A 15,594-nucleotide genomic window follows, 5' to 3' on the forward strand; every position below is an offset into this window, starting at 1 on the left:
TTCGGGTTCAACCCTTGGCCTCGCTCAGTGGGTTGAGGATCTGGTGTTGCTGTGAGCTGTGATGTAGGCTGCAAACGAGGCTCAGATCTGGCATTGCTGTGGCTGTGGCTGTGGCTGGTGGCTACAGCTCAGACTGGACCCCTAGCCTGGGAACCTCCATATGCCGCAGGTGTGGCCCTAAAAAGACAAAAAAAAAAAAATTATTGGCAAAGGCATATGTAAGTAAGAACTTATGTAACAGAGACACGACACACCAGCACAGTTTATGCCATTCCTATGGCTTCAATCCTTTCTCATTATTCTCCCACCAAATTCCATGTACTCCAGCTAAATGGGGCTCCTCCATTCCCTGAATTAACTGCATGCTGTTCTGCTTGTTGGAATGCGTATGGATTCCCCAGTCATGCTAATAACATGCATTTTTTTCCCTAAAATTTATGCAAAACATGCTTCTAGTTAATTGCAGATTTTTATATACATATAAATATCAGCTATTTCTGGGTGATTTGATTATGTGTCCTTTACCTGTATTTTCTCATTTTTCTTGTTAACATGTATTTCTTGTGTACTAAAAATGTTGATAAAATCATATACATATTCCAAATTCTATCTCAAAATGATATATCTTGGCTCCAAATGTCAAGATTTAATGCCCTTTCCATTTAAACACCATCAAATTATCTCTGCACTCTCCTTATGTGGTTTATACATAGGAAGTGCTCAGTAAATGGTTTTCAAGTTAAACAGATTTTCTTCACTGACAGGATCAACCTGCCCAAAGTGAACCCCGTATTAACTCAGTGCTTCGCCACAACTAGCTTTCTTGATTTCCCTGCTGTAACTGTTTTCTAGAATGAACCAGGATCCTCCCTCTCTTCAGTCTTGTATTAGTCAATGGCCAGATTCTAAAGATTACAGCATTTCTGTGTCTCTCTCATTCATCCTCTCTGTTCTGCTGCCAATGCTGTCATCCATGTGACTCCAAATGTATCCTATCAACTCTCCTGTTGTATCCTGCCAACGTGTTGTCCTATCAACATTCCAGCATTTGTCCTAACTGACCTTCTCCAAACTACGGAGCACGCAGGGGTGAGATTCATTTCCATAAAGCACAATTTTAATCAAGAAATTTCCTACTCAGACTGTTCGTTGATGTTCCTATCATCCACCAAAGTAACACAAAATCCTCACTGCTGTGTTGAAAAGCAACATTTCATCTTCACATGCCCATCTAGAGGGGGAGAAATTCCTACTCCAATCTCTAGGATGGAAGGGTTTGAAGTAACCATTCATGTCCTCTCTGTCCCTGTTTTCACTTTTCCCCAAACAACCTCCAGCTGGGTTTTTTCAGTAATAAAAACTTAAATTTTGATTTCCATCAGTCTGATTCCTGTATCTCATTGCTTAACATGGGAATATAGGTGTGTATTATCACCACTTCACCACCACCGCCACCACAGCCAAGGTCACCACCATCATCATCCCACATTCTTCAGCCTTCCTAGCAATCACTCCCCCTCCCCCATATTTGAGGTCTTCCTTCCTTCCTTCCTTCCTTCCTTTCATTTGTTCATCTTTTTAGGGACATACCCATGGTGTATGGAAGTTCCCAGGCTAGGGGTCAAATCAGAGCTGCAGCTGCAAGCCTACAGCACAGCCACAGCAATGCAATATCTGAGCTGTGACCTGCACCATAGCTCATGGTAATGCTGGATCCTTAACCCACTGAACAAGGGCAGGGATCAAACCTGCATCCTCATGGATACTAGTCAGGTTCATTACCGCTGAGCCACGACAGGAACTCCCTGATGTGAATATTTCTTTTTTTAAATAGCTGCCATTTTGAGAGTTTTGGCCAGAGAAACTATATGATTTTTTTATGTCTCTGTTAGATTACGATTGTGCTCATGGGAGAAGCCTGAGACTTAGGATATTTGTATGCTTGAAGCATCTAACACAGTATCTTACATTGAGTAATTCTTCAATAAATAGTTTTTTGCATTCAATTCTTTCCATCTTTCTTTTTTAGGAAAATGGACTACACCTTAAGTTTGCCTTGTATAAAAACTATCATAAATATTCTGCGGGACTCTTGTAATGAAATTCTTCTACCTCATTTCATTGGTATGAAAACTTCTCCCTATCTAACCCAAATCCAGCCTGCTCTAATTGACCCTAATTTTTACCAGCTTTTCTCTTCAATGGAAATGATCATCTACTTCTTGCCATATAATCACTTGTAGTTTGAAATAACATTTTCTGATATTTAACTGCAAATAAATATCATTATTTCCTATTCCCCTGATTTTCAGATATCGTGATTTTGTTTCTGGTATAATTTCAGGTACTAGTTTGATTTTTCACTACTAATATGCTGAGCATTTCCAAAATTAAAAAAATGATATCATGATTATAAAGATAATTTAAACTAGAAATGCAGTTAAACTTTAAACCACAGCCTGGATCCCTAGGAGAATCTGCTTATGTTCATATAATAAAGAAACTAATTACAAATATTTTTGTAATTAGTCACTAAGGAACAATTTCAAAAAGCTCAATAAAAGTTACAGTTTTGTGGTCTAGTTTCCACTATTCTATATTAAAAGCAATATTAATAAACTCAAATATTGTTAGAATAGGTATAAATAGAATACTATACTTTAATAGAATTAATCATATTTTCACCTGAATTAGAAGACTGTTATTTAAACTTCATGTGTGTACTATTGTGATTATAATTTCCCCTTGAATCCTTCTGTAGCTTTAAGAACCTCATCTCTTTTAGTTCTTTTGCACTGTAATTTGCCCTTAGCTTTGAAATTGCTGTCATCTTTAGGAATATGCAGGCAGTTGTCCACAGGAGTTGGGACTCAAATTTAGCCTTGTAGAGAGGAGTATCCAGAGTAGACTAGGCAGAGGAAGGGAGAGCAGAGACACCAAGGCTGAGTATGTGCAAAAAAGGATTAGCAACACACATACAAAGATAATGGATGGACTTGTGGGTCTGGAAAAGAAATCACATGTCATAAGACATTAAGGCTCTGGCCAGATAGGTAAGAAGGGGCCGGGATGAATTGACTTTTCCCTGTAAACTTATAAAAGGTACAGATTCTCCTCAACATTCAAAGAGGAAGAGTATTTGCAGCTGCTTTCTTTCATAGGATAGCTTGGAACTACTGAAGGAAATCTACTTCTTATATAACTCTTCTTTAAAATCTTGAGAAATGGCCTTATATAAATCCCTAAAAGCCTAGAGTTGAATGGTTTGAAACAAATTTCTCCAACATGTTAACATGTTCATGGTAGTAGTGAAACAATAGTGGCGTGACTCATCCAGAAAAATCTTTACCAGCTGAGATTAAACACTACAACATGGGGCAAGGAAGCAAACAGGAGCACAGTAATGATGTCTATTGAATTTGACTCTTGACTACTATTCCCAATAATCAATGAAATCAAAGTATTTCAAACACCAATAATTTATCAGTAATTAATGTTTATATAGGTTAGATAAAAGCAAAGAATTGGAAAGTCCAATCAAAACCCCAAGTTTTGAGGACAAAATTCTGGCATATGTGCATTATTTGATCTTCCATTGGAATGTTTTTAAAGAGCTTTACAGACGATTTTGCCAATGTTGGCAAAATGGCATTTACTGATCACAACAGCTCTGAAGTAGATAAGACAACTAGCAGTGCATAAGACAGGGAAACAAAAAAACAAAAACAAAAACAGATTCTTGAGGTTGTAACCTGTCCAAGACTAAAAGGAAAAGTGACAGGTATTGAAAATCCACCAATCTCTAGAGAAACAAGCTTCCCAGTATAACAGTGAGTGAAATTGATTTGATAGAAAAGCAAAGACATAGTATTTTAATTTTAACCTCTCTATTGACAGAGAAGGCTTCCATTCCACAGTGTCACAAGTGATGTTATAATTTGAATCATGTTTATATCTGGTTATTTTATTTTCTTGTATGAATTTTGTTGATTTGCAATGGTGTCTCTTTTTGTCAATTCAGTCTTAATCATGTTAATGGAACCTAGAGAAACGTAATTTTTTTTTTTTTTGTCTTTTTGCCTTTTCTAGGGCTGCTTCCCTCAGTATATGGATGTTCCCAGGCTAGGGGTCGAATCAGAGCTGTAGCCACCGGCCTAGGCCAGAGCCACAGCAACGCAGGATCCAAGCCGCGTCTGTGACTTACACCATAGCTCATGGCAACGCTGGATCCTTAACCCAATGAGTGAGGCCAGGGATCGAACCTGAAACCTCATGGTTCCTAGTTGGATTCGTTAACCACTGCGCCACAACGGGAACTCCAAACGTGAGCAATTTTGAAAGAAAATCATTCAAAAGCCCCACTTCAAGAAAAATTCCAAACTATTTTATTCCTCTGTCCTTTAAAATATATCAAGAAATAGCAAAGTAACTTATTTTAATTTTAAACTCTTCTTCCTTCCTTCCCTCTGGCAATGATTTTAATAAGAAGCCAAAATAGCAGGTTGACCAGTGAGAAGCAGCTGAGGACCTCAAAAATCCATAAACAGGATGTTTTCAGCAGAAAAAGAAATGAAGTGTACATCACAAGAATGATTGCTAGTGTTAGATCTTTTCTTCTAAAGGAAGAAAGCTATAAAAGCATCAGAGGACATATATATTTACATAGACATATATAAGATATATATACCTATTTATCAATTATTTAGCTTTTTGATGAAAAGGTCAAAATGTTTGAAATAGTGATTAGCATACTGCTCCAATAAGAGCCTATGTAAGCTACTTTTTTTTTTTTTCTCTTTTGGGTCTTTTTAGGGCCGCACATGCAACATGTGGAAGTTCCCAGGCTAGGGGTCGAATCAGAGCTGCAGCTGCAAGCCTACACCACAGCCACAGCAACACAAGATCCAAGCCACATCTGCAATCCATACCACAGCTCACAGCAATTCGGGATCCCTAACCCACTGAGCAAGGCCACGGGTTGAACCCTTGTCCTCATGGATACTAGTCAGGTTCGTTACCGCTGAGCCACGATGGGAACATAAGCTACTTTTCAAAGTAATAACTTGGATATTATTCTGACTACAATATATTTATTCTAGATAATTTGGGTGGGAGCATAAAATTATGAAAAAAAAGGTTGTTCTAATCCAAACATTTTATAAAGTTATGAAATCCCTGAAGTGGAATATTTATGTTGTTTCAAATATTTCACTACCTTATATAGTGTTTTGACAGCCTTAAAATATGGTTCTCAGCATGAAATATCAGGTCCTCCATGCTCTGGTCTTTACTTATTGCTCCAGCCTCATATCTCATAGGCTTCCTTAGCTTCAAACAATGCTCCAGACAGGGTTTGCTGTTCTTACTGATTTCTTTCTTTTTTTAAATTGTCTTTATTGTTATTTCCCCAATACATTTTCTTTTTCTATTGTACAGCAAGGTGACCCAGTTACACATACATGTACACATTCTTTTTTATCCCATTATCATGCTCCATCATAAGTGACTAGACAGTTCTCAGTGCTACACAGTGGGATCTCATTACTAATACATTCCAAAAGCAATAGTTTGCATCTATTAACCCCAAGCTCCCAGTCTATCCCACTCCTTCCCCCTCCCCCTTGGACTTGGAGAATAGACTTGTGATTGTTGATTTCTTTTAAACCAAGGCATGGGTCTTACTGCTGCTGACGCCTCTGCCTAGAGCTCTTAGCTACCTCCCTCCTGCACCTCCTTCCTCCAGGTCACTATTTACTGACTTCTTTCACTCCTGCCTTTCTGTGGCCACCAATTCCTATTCAGCTGTCAGATATCTGCTAAGATATCACTTTTGGACTGGCCAAATATCAGTTTCACTTTCATGTGCTCCTTGAGCAAAGCATCCCTTTATTATACTCCTATAATTCAAGGTATCACGTGCTTAAACAGTTACATTCACCATCATGCCGAAACTCACTGTAAGTTACTCTTGTATGTCAGATTGGGCACCAGAACACTAAGGGGATAGGTGAAATTGAAGGAGAAAAACAAAAGACTTAATTTTCAGAAGGGTTAGAATTTTTTTAAGGGTAAGAGTAGATAGAATAAGATAAATTGGTAAATGTACTCTGCCTTACTAAGGAAATAAGTTGACCCTCAAGAGTTCTGTTGCTGAAAGACAAAGGGAAGCAAAGAAAAGAAGGTCATTGCAATGCAAGAGGCTCAAGCAGGAGACCTCAACCTTACGATATATTTAGAATCACCTTGGGTGATTTCAAATGTTCAACTGCCCAGGTCCCATCGTAGAACAATTAAATAATAATTTCTGGGAATTGGTCCAGTCATCAATACTTTGAAGAAAATTATTATGTGATTTATAATGTACAGTCAGGGTGGAGAATAATTGAAATACATTATTATAAAGAACTTTAAATTCAATAAATTCACTGTTATTGTCCCAGGATTCTACAGCTCAAAACCTACACTTTAAAATTGTTATTTTCTATAGCCTTTCCCCCTTTCTTCCCTTAGGATATCTACTTTCTTTCTTCATCAGTGACACCAATAGAATTTTGAAGTTTGTTATGAGATAACAATATTTAAAATATTAAGGCAAATAATAGATTTTTTTCTGATATATAAATAAGCAGCATGGAAAATATTAGGCCAGATAAAAAAACATTGTTCGGAATAAATAATGCAATAATCTTACAGGAAACTGTTCATACTGCTCACGGTCTATGCTTCGTGTACAAAAGATATCCCCCGTGTCTTTATTTATGAAGAAAAGATTGAAGGGCTCTTTATCGACTCCTGGTCCACTTATGGAGTAAAAGATGGTGTAGTTCTGTGCAGCATCAGATTGGACCTGTAACAATAAGTGACAATTTAGGAAAAGCAGAAACATATCGTGATTAGTATTTTCAACCTAATATCTTGTGGCGGTTCATTTTTGATCACCTCCTCTCTTTCCTGCCCATCTTTCCTCTGCTTGTCTACTCACTATCCCCCTTGTTTCTCAGATTCTTAATCATATCCTGCAATATGCAAACCCACAAACTCTTGTCACTTATTTGATCCTAAATTCTTTTCAGTCATTCGCATATGTATGGAAAAACCGTGGAATTGAATATGCCTTGCAATTCTCATTCATTTATTTGTATTCCTATATAAAGTAATGATTTCAGTGGTTTTAAATTATCTAGAGTGGAAATTTTTGTGACTAAAAAAAAAAAAAGAAATAATGCAATTTTCCTTCCAAAATGAATTCTTCATGAACTGTGTAATTTCAGAGCTGATTTAGGTTTACACTTCAGTAAAGTGGCAGAGATACCACTTTTTGGACAATAGAAATACTGGCCTTTTTTTTGTGAGAACAAGTACTAATTAAAGGGAGATCTGAATTACGTAAAATCTGTAGGTGTGTCCACTGTATGCAAATGCTAAAGTCTGATGGAGTGCTCATGAGAAACTGGATGCAGACCTAAGAACATCCATCAGCAATTTAAGTCAAAATATGTAACTTGTGGCAGTTCCCGTCATAGCTCAGTGGTGAACGAATCCAACTAGGAACCATGAGGTTGCGGATTCAATCCCTGGCCTCACTCAGTGGGTTAAGGATCCGGCATTGCCATGAGCTGTGGTGTAGGTTGCAGACATGGCTCAGATCCCATGTTGCTGTGGCTGTGGTGTAGGCTGGCAGCTACAGCTCCAATTGGACCCCTAGCCTGGGAACCTCCATATGCCACGAGTGCAGCCTCTATAAAGCAAAATAAATAAATAAAAAATAAATGAATAAATAAAAATATGTAACTTGTTTCTAAATGCTTCTAAATGCTAAATAAGATTTTTGGAGGAAAGTGATACAGTACTAACTCTTCTATAGGACCCTAATTCTAGTGAATAGATGATCCTTATTATACCAACAGGTTAAATAAAGCCCTGATTCAATTCAAATGGAAGGTTTTAGGAGTTCCTGTTGTGGCTTAGCGGGTTAAGAACACAACATAGTGTCCAGGAGGATGCAGGTTCAATCCCTGGCTTCGATCAGTGCAGTAAGGATCTGGCATTGTTACAAGCTAATGCAGCTCAGATCTGGTGTTGCTTTGGCTTGTGATGTAGGCTGGCAACTGCAGCTCCGATTTGACCCCTGGCCTGGGAACTTCCACATACCATACATGTGCGGCCATAAAAAAAAAAAAAGAGTCAAATGGAAAGTTTTAGAAACCAACAAAACTCTAACATATAAAATCAGACAAGATGGAATATACCTGCTGAACGTGCTGTGGAAATGGACCTAGTGAGTTCTCCATCAGTGAACATGGAATAGGCGCCCATCGCCTCTTGCTTCGCTTGAGGACTGTGTCTTCGAGATGTCTCTCAGGACCCTGCATTTGATGAGAGGTGAAGAAATACAGCATTGCATATCATTCTAGGTGCTGTGGTTTCCCCATCTACAGCAACATGAAGAAAATAAGTAAGGATTGTACGTAACAGTATCATGGATAACACCCAAGCCATTTCCATTTTTTATTAATAAGACACACACACACACACACACGCAAGCACACACTCTCTCTCACCGAGAGTAAGAACTAGTTTCACCTATTTCCTGATTTAATCACTTAACCAACCAGAACTTTACAGGGTTTTAATGAATGCTCTCTTAAGAAATATTGAGTCCCCTCTAAAAAGCAGAAAATCCATTAACAAATATTTAACAATTGATTTTATTCCATTAGGAGTGATACAACTGAAATTTTTAAAAATACTAGCTACAGTGGGAAGCATTTGTATGCCAGTGTGTGTTCCAGCGTGTTTTATTTTATGGGATATGGATATTCTTGGGAATTTGGATATAAAGTAATTTTTTTGTAAGCCTTATTCTAAATTTTAACAGATAAAAAGCATATGGAATAAGTAAGCATATTCTAAATTTGATGAAAAGTTCTTGTAATCAAAAAATTGAGCTGAGGAAGTCTTAGAAATCAAATCACTTATTAATAAATTATTATTAATAAATTATTTCATAAGACCATATCCATTGGGCAGAGTTTGCTTAAAGTGAGATTTATGTGAATTCCAGTAACCTTCTCCCTTCCCACTCCCTGATCACCACCACTCACTGCAAGAAGTCCAACTTAGAGTCAGAACTTTCAAACCAGTCCTGGCGTTTGGCCATACTCCATCCTCAGAAGAGAGGGACCTTGTGGAATTTTCTATTAAGATGGGAATAAGCTGTCAACGTTCTCATCTCCTCTTTAAAGAAGGACCCATTAGTCGCTTGGAAGAATGCCACGCAGGGTGGAGTACAATACCTCCAGCTGGAATCAATCTCTAAGTTTTAGACCTGCCAGCCTTGTTCTTCAGGTCAGCTGTTCTTATTGCCACACCTTAAAACATTATCTGAAACCTTTGATGTCTGACTTTGCTCCCTGGCCACAGAGTTGTTCATTTTTGCATCATTTGTCAGTAGTTCTACTACTCCTTAAAACAGTCTGGTCTTTACACATATTAACTATAAGTGGAATAGACAAAGAAATGAGTAATAATTTTAGCACGGCAGGAAATATAGGAGATGAAGGCTCTTGTAAGCAGATTATCACGCATAAGTCTTGCCTAATATACCTTCTGTCCTCCTGCTTCCAAAACAATTGCTATCTTTTTCTGTTCCTCTCTCTGAGTGTCCGAAAGTAAAATGGAAAAACTCTTCTTTTCAGAAGACAACATGAGGTCATGTGTTGTGTAAATTGAGCCATCTTCTTGAATTCTGAAGTCAGGATCACTTGACTGGATTAGACTGGCTGACTGCAGACACTCCTTCAGATTCACTGCAGGGAAGAAATTTCACAGTAAGTTGTAAGGCGAAACAAGAATAGAACAAGTTTTACAGGAATGACAACTTCCAGCTTGTGCATGAGAAGCAGAAAGAGGGAGGTTACACTTGCAATGTGTTGAGTCCTTAATATTTTAAAACTTGGAGGCCATAAAAATTAAATAATTAAATTGAAGGAGTCACAGTTTGCACTGCTTTCATCATAAATTTATAAAAAGATATAAAATATTTTAATGTTACTGGATTTATTGTTTCCACTTTAACTCTTATACACATGTACAAATGTGTTGTTTTCTATTGATGTCAGTGGATTTTGAACATGTTTGCAATAATCTGTGATAGTTAAAACTATCTTGCAAAAAATAAGAAAACTGGTCTATACTTAAGTAATATTTCTCAGTAATCTAGCAAGTACCAATTCTATAAAATCTTTTAGAAATGTAGTAATGGCTTAGTGGTTGTATCAAAATACTTTCTTTACAGATTTATATTTCATATATTTAGCATATTTACTATGTGTTTTTAGAGTATAGACTGTGTCTTTTTAAGTAATTTTAAAAGATATAAGGGATTAATTTGAAACCTCAAAGCACTGGGCAAAGCATTGCCTATCTTGGAAAGAATACTACTTCTGTAGGCAAGGTGTGTTTTCTAGATATAAACTTAAGATTAATGAAAAACCTAGATAAAAGGAATGTTACCCTTGGACCCAGTAATACCAACCAATTAAAAAACCTGGATGAAAGAAATGTTACAGCTGGATTCAGAACAACCAACCAATGCCTCAGGTATCGCTGTGATAGTGAGTACTTAAAATGTTATTTGATTTTCAGAAGCTATTCTGTGAAATATATATCACATAAATTCTTGCTGAGTACCTGGTCATAGTAATCAGCTTCAAGCTTAAATTTTATTTTGGGCATTTAAATGTTGACACTTGTTTTATATCTAATCAATCAAAGAGTGTTGGCTTTGGAATTTTGGCACCAGACTAGAAGTAGGAAATTAAAACATGCTTCTGCTTTTGGTGCCTTGCTTTGTTTATATTAAATTAAGGTAATTTACCTCTCAGATGTTTGCTAATTTTTCTGGCAAGAGAAGCATACAACTAACTTGGTACTTTAATTGTTTTAACCACTACCAAAAACCAAATAATTACTTATTATTTTATGTCAAATTTTAGTGCCAAATAGCTGTCATCTGGCTTTTATCCCAAACTTTACAAGAGCAGCCCAAAGTTAAATATAGCACTGAAAACTATGGAATTTTTTTTTAGAGCCACACATGCAGCTTAGGGAAGTTCCCTGGCTAGGGGTCAAATCAGAGCTGCAGCTGCTGGCCTACACCACAGCCATAGCAACACCAGATCTGACCTAGCATCTGCAACCTATGCCACAGCTTATAGCAATGTCAGATCATTAACCCACTGAGCGAGGCCAGAGATTGAACCCACATCCTCATGGTTACTAGGTGGGTTCTTAACCCACTGAGCCACAATGGGAACTCCAAAACTACAGAATACTTAACATCGTTTCTCACCTTTGCCTACAAGTGCTTCAGCCGGAAGATGAGAAGGAACTTGAAGAGATATTTTCTGACAAGCATCGCAAAATAATATTAAAACCTCAGAAGAAAGAAAAAAAAATGGGAATTACATTTGATCCCAACCTTTCACATTACAGTTTTATCTTATTGGTTAAAATATGGTCAAATTCAGAAACAAATTAATCTTCTACTCCTTCAATATTTCTCATATTTATTTTAAAAGGAAACAGCAAAGAAAGTGGCTTTAGGGAAACAATAGTCATTTAATATCAATGAAAAAATTTAAATGAACAGTAGTTCTTAGAATCTGAATTGCATTGCATTTACGAAAATGTGTTAAAACTATTGACTTTATATAGATGTTATCATCTCTAAGGCCATTTGTAAATGTCATTCTGACTTTTTAGCATGAGGAAAGTACTTGTCTCTGGAATATAATAATCACATATTTGTACACAAATCATTATCTCCACAGCCCCAAACAGTTTGAGGTATAGTTAAGTCAAGAAAATATTTGAGTATGTTTTTTAACTTCCTAAAAAACAACAACCACAAATATTATCTGATCTCCAATCACTCCTTGAACTGGCTTGGCATAAACTTCAAAGTCTAAATGAGTTCATTCACAAAACTAGACTAAAAAAGGAATGTATTTCAAAATATAGAGAGTAGATTTCAACAGGGTAAAGAATTTCAATTAAATTCAAGGCACAACTATTGTTTTAAAAAGCTATATACCTTGCTTAAGGAGAGAAGGCCGAGAATTTCTGAAAAATAAAAGCTATCCGTTTAAAAGTGTCTATTAAGTTCTAAACCTACTTTGCTTCTTTTGTTTGGTATTTGCTGTTTATTTACTTCCTCTTATGTTTTTCAAAATGACTGTTTTGTTATTATTCAAATATAAAATAAGGCTAGAAGATATAGGTCAATTTTATAACCAATTTTTCTCTGAGCACATGTTTCTAGAGTTACAGGACCCATTACTGGGGGGAAGGAAAGGAGACCATGAGCCATATTATGGGCATACATTTCTTTTCTAATTTAACCCAAGTCTGTTGGAGATATGTTATCAGACTATCTGAATGTAATGTGTAATTTTACAAAAACTTAGGCAGAGAATACGAAAAACTAGAATTTAAAAAGTTGTATTTACAAGTTCCTATCGTGGTGCAGCAGAAACAAATCCAATTAGGAACCAGGAGGTTTGATCCCTGGCCTCGCTCAGTGGGTTAAGGATCCAGCATTGTCGTGAGCTGTGATGTAGGTTGCAGATGTGGCTCGGATCCCGAGTTGCTGTGGCTCTGGGCGCAGGCCGTCAGCTGTAGATCTGATTAGACCCCTAGCCTGGGAACCTCCATATGCCACAGGTGAGGCCCTTAAAAAAAAAAAAAAGCAAAAAAGTTGTATTTGTATACCACTTTAATTTAAATAATCACTTTTTTTAAAGTGAGATTTTTTATTTACTTGACTTTTTTTTAAGATTTGTATTTTTTCTATTATAGTTGATTTACAATGTTGTGTCGATTTCTGCTGTACAGCAAAGTGACCCAGCCATACATATATATATGTATATATACATATACACATTCTTTTTCTCACATTTCCTCCATCGTGTTCCATCACAAGTGACTAGATGAAGTTCCCTGTACTACACAGCAGGATCTCATTGCTTATCCACTCCCAATGCAATAGTTTGCATCTTACTTGACTTTTCAATATTTTCATTCCTAATGCCAGGGAATGAATTAAAATATATCTAAAGAACTTTCTGAGTATAAAAATATTCTATTAGTAATGGTCTAAATATAAAATGTGAAAATATTATGTAATTAGAAATATATATACAAATACAGATATATATATATATATACACACATACACATACCTATAAATATATCCATATATAACTATATATATTATATACATACATTGTTTTCAGAGGATATATCCACGTTCCCACTCATACTTCCATCTTTTTTTCCTTCCTGCCCTAGGACCCCCATTTCATTGATTTTGCCTCTGCAGGCAGAGCCAATGCTGTTTTCCAGTATACCATTCTGGTTTTCAGATAAAATGAGCAGCTTAGTTATTTGGAGGGACCTGGAGTCAGACACCCTTTGAGTCATTATGGGGGAAAGGGATGGATGGGCAGTGATGAATCAGAGGATACTGGACAGAGCAGAGACCAAAAGTAAAAGAAATTTGGGTATCTTGGAAGTTTTCATCACATTTTACCTAATACTGACCCAAGAAAATCTCTGAGTTTTTGTACACGCCCCCCCCCCCCCCCACCCGCAGCAGTTACAGGATGAGACTGTGGCAACCTCATATAGTGTGTTACTTATATGGAAAAATGTTTATCCCCATAGAATAAAATCTTTATAAATACTGAAAATATAATTTGATGCTAAAATATTTTGCTAAAATGAAGCAAAAAATAAAATAAATTTTTAAAAAAGGCATTCCCATCATGGCTCAGCAGAAATGAATCTGACTAGCATCCATGAGGACACAGGTTTGATCCCTGGCTTCGCTCAGTAGATTAAGGATCCAGCATTGCTGTGACTGTGGTATAGGCCAGTGGCTATAGCTCCAATTTGATTCCTAGCCTTGGAAATTCCATATGCTGTGAGTGTGGCCCTAAAAAGCAATACATACATATATACATACATACATAATTAATGCTAAAATGAAAAAAGAAGGAAATTCAGTGCTCAGAAATGCCAGATGTAGACATGGGACCACTCCCCACCAAAGAAAACCCAGCACCTAAGTATGCAGTTACTAAGCTTTAAGAACTTAAGTGAAATCCAAGTTAATGTTTGTTTGTTTTTTTTTTTGTATTTTTTAATGACTGTTGCGTTTTTCTTTTTTTCTTTTTTTTTCAAGTTTAATACCTTGCTTAAACTAAGAGCCCCTCTCTTAACCCTTTCTGGGTAAAGTTAAGAAAGTCCTGGATATTTCGCATTTCCACCCAGAATCCTTTTCCTCCATCTCAGCTCAGTGGAACCAACTACAGCTTATTTAATGACTAGTAGCTAAAGCAAACCTCAGAACCTTCTGGGCCAAATGCCTGAGGAGTGAATTCGTGTTGCTACTCCTTAGAAAAACACCACAGCAAGACTGAACATGGGAGTCCCTTGAAAACCTTTAACCTCTTAGCCATGGAAACTTGAAAAGCAAACTGAACACCTGCCATCCTGGGTCACAGATCTCTCAACTCTTCCTTCAATGTTTCTCGGGTCACTTTTTGTTTTTCCAGGCTACCTTGCCTACCTTCCACTCCCACCCGACTCTCTTTCAAGCCCAGACTGAAGCAAGGAAGTGCCCAGTAGTAACATGCTTGAGTTCCCTAATCCTTTGGTTGTTACTCACCAGGAGAGAGAAAAGGAGCTGCTTACAGAAATCGCTCCCTGGGGCAGCGGAGGCCACAGCCATCAGAAGCGGTCCCAGTGCTCAGGGATGTGGCTGGATAACAGGGCAGCTTGGGAGGCACAGGGTGGCTTAAGCAGATTCCCAATGGCTGGCACTGGGGCAGGGTTTTCTGCTGCCACCTTGGCACAGATGAGCTTGGTTTGGAGGTTTGGAGAGGCGTCTGGAGGCAAATGGTAAAAATGACAGGAGGAGGAGCAGCAGGACAATTGCTTTCCTCTTATTCCTGGCTCAGTCTTCACCCTTCCTATTCAATTACCTCCGAATGGAAAGAGGTTTTTCCTCCAAGTGGGGTGGGTGGGGAACAAAACATCCCCAAACCCAGCCACTAGCTCCTCCTCACAGCTTTCAAAATTTCTCCTGCCACTTGACACATAGGCAGAAGCAACAGGGAACACCCTCAATCCTCAGCCCTCCTCCCTTCCCCCCAGGTTGATGCTCTGAAGTCCTCCCCAGTTATTACCCACTCCCACGTCCTCCCCTCCTGCTTGGCCTTATTAATCTGTCTCGCCCCTGGGTGCAAACGCAGATTGTGCACAAATTCCATGCAAGGAAGTGATGCCTCCTCAGCTGCCGTGGGCAAATCAGAGATACACAGGCATGTGTAATCACATCCATCACAGCTTATCTCCCCATCTAAGCATTTTAGGTGTAGCCTGTCACACACAGCATGGCACTCCTGCCAGCAATCTGGTCCTGTGGTCTCCAGCTGCAACTTCACAGATGCATTGTGTCTACTCCTTATTATCGGCAGACATCACTAGATGTCATAGGAATTTACCACAGGGTACATAGACCTTATA

General features: G+C 37.7%; 1 protein-coding gene across 3 annotated transcripts in view; it reads right to left on the reverse strand.

The window, feature by feature from the left end:
* Positions 1 to 15,053, reverse strand: part of DSC1 (desmocollin 1) — a 36,214-nt gene extending 21,161 nt beyond the window's left edge. For all 3 annotated transcript variants that reach the window (XR_014807822.1, XM_003127880.4, XM_013999268.3), the window contains exons 1-5: positions 14,735 to 15,053; positions 11,354 to 11,438; positions 9,607 to 9,809; positions 8,250 to 8,366; positions 6,692 to 6,847 (exon numbers count right to left, since the gene is read on the reverse strand). Coding sequence is in view for 2 of the 3 variants with exons in the window: in XM_003127880.4 (XP_003127928.1) it covers positions 6,692 to 6,847; positions 8,250 to 8,366; positions 9,607 to 9,809; positions 11,354 to 11,438; positions 14,735 to 14,797 (624 nt within the window). In the remaining variant the exon portion in view is untranslated. The remainder of the gene's footprint in view (positions 1 to 6,691; positions 6,848 to 8,249; positions 8,367 to 9,606; positions 9,810 to 11,353; positions 11,439 to 14,734) is intronic.
* Positions 15,054 to 15,594: the final 541 nt, after the last annotated feature.

This window comes from Sus scrofa, chromosome 6 (assembly GCF_054392235.1).
Source record: "Sus scrofa isolate SSC_HxYL_T2T_F1_AM1 chromosome 6, Sscrofa_HxYL_maternal_Yorkshire_Landrace_v2.0, whole genome shotgun sequence".
NCBI lineage: Eukaryota > Metazoa > Chordata > Mammalia > Artiodactyla > Suidae > Sus > Sus scrofa.